Genomic DNA, 5,000 nt, shown 5'->3' on the forward strand with positions numbered 1-5,000 from the left:
AGACACTAAGAAATACAAATTTGGGAGCGTCAAGGTGCTTTAAAATGAAAAAGACCTCACTTCCGGTTGACGTGCGTCGCTCAAAAACGCCTTTGCTTAAGCTCCCTATTGACTGATGCATTACGTTTCGAAGCAGCTTCGAGTTCCTGTCGCTCTATGGCACTCTTTCGACGCGCTTTCGCTCTTTCAGCTCTTTCTTGCGCCGCATTCGAATTCCTCTCTCTGTATTCCTTTTTTCCAAGGTTCAATGTTGGAATCCAATCAACATTATGTTTGTCCCACTACTTAGCAAGGCTACCTTGACACAAAGTCGCGGCCACAAACTCTTTCACTTTGTAAGACATTTTTGTATGCCGTGTCACGTCGATTAATCGCCGAAATCCACCAGTCTCGCCTTGTTGTCGTCAGTTCCGCTGTCTGTTCACCTTGATTTTTAATGACAGAAGGAATACGAAACATTCCTATACCATCTTTATTGCCGGTTTTGGTCCCACAACCGACAACAATACACAAAATCATGACTGCGTGACCGACTGCGTCTCTTTCCAGCTCTTTGTTTGTTTACATCCGGGGGGCTCCAACATGGCGGATGCCACACGTGCCCAATTTAAGGTCACGTGGGTGAAAACCAAGAAATCCACATTCGGGCTTGAGGAATAATTGTTTTAAAGTTAGTCCGCTGACGTCATTCGCGCGCTACGCCATTGGTCCACGTCATAGAAGCCTGTCATTTCTTACCGAATTTGGTAACCTACCTCGATCATTGTCTATTCTGTGTTGACACTATCGCTCGATAGCGAAAGTTCAGTTCGGCTATGATATGGCAGATAACTTTGACAGGTCGATGGACGATTTTCGACTCAACGCAACGGACGACGATGATGAAGTAAATACACGTAGTGATAATTCTCCTAGGATGATAACGGCTGCAGGAAGCCTTCTTGTTTATAATCCTCATATCATCAGTCGCCATACCGCGCAAATCGCCTTCCTTAAAACCGAAATAGAGGGGAAGGATGAAGAAATTGAGCGGTTGAAGAAAGAGACAAGAGAGCTTCGAAAGGAAAATGAGGAGTTAAAAGTAGCTCTGCATTCTAAAAACAAAAAGATAAAGGCTCTGGAAAACAAAATCGACAAGCTGGAAAGTGACAAAGCAGCCCTACAGAAAAAGTTGAGTTACCTCGAAGTCGAACTAGAGTCAGTGAGACAGCAGGTAGTAGAGTTGAAAGAAGCGAACAAGGCAATTGAAAGTGACAAAGCAGCCCTACAGAAAAAGTTGAGTTCCGTCGAAGTCGAACTAGAGTCAGTGACACAGCAGGGAGTAGAGTTGAAAGAAGCGAACAAGGCCAATGAAGAAAAAAACGCGACGTTGGAGGAGAAGTTAGAAAAGATGTCGAAGAAAGTGGATGAAATGAACAAAACTCTTGATGAAAACGCTCTTGAAAACGCGTCTCGTAAAAAGGAGATCAAGAACGTTCAAGAAACAGTTCAGCTCATGGCATTGTCTGGGGGCTTTGATAAAAAGCCTTTAACCCAAAGCTCTGAACAGCAAGCCAGGGTCGAAAAAGCTACCATCAATCTGGTTCAGCTGTGCTGGAAAATTCAAGCCATGATGTACCAGAGCGTTTTCCCACATTGTTACGATGACAAAACAAGTTACAAAGTTAAGCACATAGAGGAAGATCTAGACGGAATGTCTGACGATCAACTTAAAGATGAAGTGAAGCAGAGATGGGATGAACTCAAGAAAACCCTGAAATGGAAGAAGGCGCGGCACCAAAGAGCGATGAAATCACTTCAGGATAGCAGTAATCAGACCGCCCATCCAACTCTAACTGAGAAGGTACTTGTCGACTCGGCGGATCTTATGAATAAGGAAGGGAGACTGGCTGGCTGGCACAGCTACGAGTGCGTTAAAGAATTAATAGAAATGTGGAAAACCCTCAAACAACAGCAGTTATCAAGGAAGGTTTAAATGACACAGGTCTTTGTTGCTTTATAATAGTTTATAAAGGTGAACATTAGTCAGATACTCACTCCAACAAATCTCTACAAATAGATTTTCATATATAAGAATGCTATCACTTTTATCGGGGGCGTCAAATCAAGAATAATATCAAATGCTTCTGAAGCAATTTGTCACCTCTCGACAAAGATTTAGTGAGTAAATTCCCTACCGATAAAGAGACAGTAAGGAAATGAAAAACTGGCTGTAACACGAAGAATGTAAATGTGTAAAAAAGGCAGAAAAGTGATATCATTGCTCGTAGTTTCATGATTTAGTGATAAAATAGTAAGGAGGCTTGAAGGTTAATCCTTAGAGTTTTTATCTTAAGAAAACAAACAACTTTTTTCTGCAATGTTTGAGAAATATGATGCAAGTACCGAGGCCTTCCAAGGGGGGTTCTGATGTCGCTTTGTCGCTCATTTTCCAACCCACCTGTTGCCTATTTGGCTAGATACAAATGTCTCTGTCATTTTTTTCGCTACAATACAATATTATTGTCGCTGTCACTTTTTCACTAGAATACAAATGTTCGCTAAACGTATTTAAGTTTTGCGTCCTGTAATTTTGATTAATTTAAATAGTAAGCGCCCATAAAAACTTCCTTCTTTTTAATAGAAGATCAACCACTTTAGTTTCTAATGACTCTAGTGGCTTGAGAGTAAACATAAATCACAGAAATCGCTAAAGTTACAAAGGCTCGCACTTACTTGATTTTTCTCCATTGCCAATATGCTTCAAGGCTTTGAATTTCGTGTTTTAGTGTCGATCAGTGGCCTCACTTTGGTACCCCTCCCCAGTCTTCTTTTTATATTATGTTTGAAGTCAACATATAGTCCTAATTTCTGTCATTGCTAGACACTGCTTAAAGCTTAAATGCAAGGAATACCGTCAAAACCGCCTCAGGAAAGGAAACAGTGTTAAATCAACTTACTTTTCCTTTCTTTCCTCTTGTGGCTCTTTTTGTCCTTCTCTCGACTCTTTTTGCTTTTCTTGAGAATGCTGTGTGATTTTTTTTTAAGTTTTCCCATTTTACATTTAACAAAAAGTGCCAGAAAAGCCGTGCAGACCTGAGAAAGACACCGTATTAAACTCTGACACCAACGACCTGGCACACAAGTGACACAAGTCACACAAGCGTAACAAGAGCATGACTATGTGTCGACCTTTGTACCACAAAAGGTATTAAGACACTCACTGTATGAGAAGTGTTGAATAATGGTTTGTTTAATGATTTAATATCTTAATTTGTACAAGAAATAGTAACGCCAACAGAAGATTTAGAGTCACGCTGGCCTGGTCGGTGATGTCGCTGTCAAAATAACAAATTAAAAAGTTGTCGCTATGTCAAAATTAAAAATGGATTGTGGCTGTCGCAAATTGTCGCTTTTTTTCTTTTTGTTTCTGTCGGCTGTCGGTGTTCTGGATTAAGATTGTCACCACATTTTTTACAATTTTGGAATGATGTCGCTTGTCGCCAAAACCCCTTGGAAGGCCTCAGTATCATGAAATCCTTTAATTCTGAGAGGAGTGAAAACATATCCGCTCGATTTCAAACAACTGTAAGTTAATCGTCGGTAGCGTAACTCAACTATGTATTTAATGCATGTGCATACACTAAAGAATAGACGCTTTGTCTCGTTTCATGGATTAAAGAACAAAGCATGTACTCGTGTCCTGTCCTTGTTTCGCAGGGCTCTTGTCTAGTTCCATGGCTTTAGCGTGCTTGTTTCGACTCGTGGCTTTAAGCGTGCCAGTCTCAAAAAACAAGAACACCAGAAATTTACATGCCTCGGTCTTTGAACCATGAATAGGAGCAAGAGCCTAGCAAAGGGTGTACAATGTGTGGTATGTGCCTTCCTCTTTGAGCTATAAAGGGAACAACGAAGCTAAGAGGGAAGCTCCTACTCGTACGGAACAAGAACATGCTACATTCAAAACATAGACTACTAAAGTTAACCTGAAGTAGGTTGAGTTTGAGTTAACTCATGTAGAGCAGAATAAAATGACTTCATGTTTAAAATGCTTAGAGGCTGGGGAAGGGACAGGCTCTTGTGCAATTTTATGTATTTTCCCACCAATGCACTAGTCTGACTAGTGGAGGAATTTTTCCTCAAGCATGATCTATTATAACAAGCACAGGGTTATAATTGGGAAGAATATAGGGCAATGAAAAGACGCTTTTCTTTGATGGATCCCAGAGATTCCAACCCTGTCGACTGAGAAAAAGGGAGGTTTGTGGAGAGGCATAGGGAGACCCACTAGGGGGGTCCAGGGGCATGCTCCTCCAGGAAAAATTTTAAGATATGTGCCTCTAAGATGCTATTTCCTGCTTTTTGAGATCACAGTCAATGGAGAATAGTGGAGTTTTTAACAGGCAGTGGAAGCTAAGGTCTATTGGTCCCTATCACATCAGTGCATTACCGCGCCCAAAATTATCACAAGCTCATGCTCGGAAGCCAGAAAGGTAAAAATGGCTGAGAAACCACAGAAAAACAGCAGAGAATCGTGCTAAAAAAGATTGGTTAAATAAAGAAAATAATATCTTTCTTCGGCGAGGAAGAGTTTCAAAAACCGGGAGAATATCCAATGAAAATGGGAGGCTGGAAATATTTCCTGGAAACGGGAGGTTTCCGGTCAAAAAGGGAGGGCTGGAATCACTGGGATCCAAGAGGCCTTTGTTAGCAACCGACCAACACCCGGGAAGTGCGTTACAGAAAGAAAAAAAAATTGCACAACTTAAATTTCATGGCAGAAAGTTGAAATATAAGATATAAGCAAAGGAATTCAGACTATGAAATCATAAGTGATGATTCATGTGATGATGTAACCTACAATTAGGGATAATAGGGAGAGTGCATGATCTCAGACTAGTGATGATGTAGTAGTCCTGGATACATCATAACAAATCACAATATGATTTGACAAGTACCCAAAACATCATAATCTTAATCATCTCCATGATTTCTATAGGATTATTAATATCATCTCTGGA

The 5,000-nt window shown here is 40.7% G+C and overlaps 1 protein-coding gene across 1 annotated transcript; it reads left to right on the forward strand.

Moving 5' to 3' along the window:
- Nucleotides 1–767: 767 nt before the first annotated feature.
- LOC140950722 (uncharacterized) lies at nucleotides 768–4,032 on the forward strand. Its single transcript, XM_073399966.1, has one exon. The coding sequence runs from the start codon at nucleotides 821–823 to the stop codon at nucleotides 1,973–1,975; it is 1,155 nt and encodes a 384-aa protein (XP_073256067.1). The 5' UTR covers nucleotides 768–820; the 3' UTR covers nucleotides 1,976–4,032.
- The last annotated feature ends 968 nt before the right edge of the window (nucleotides 4,033–5,000 follow it).

This window comes from Porites lutea, chromosome 1, assembly GCF_958299795.1.
Source record: "Porites lutea chromosome 1, jaPorLute2.1, whole genome shotgun sequence".
NCBI classification, from domain to species: domain Eukaryota; kingdom Metazoa; phylum Cnidaria; class Anthozoa; order Scleractinia; family Poritidae; genus Porites; species Porites lutea.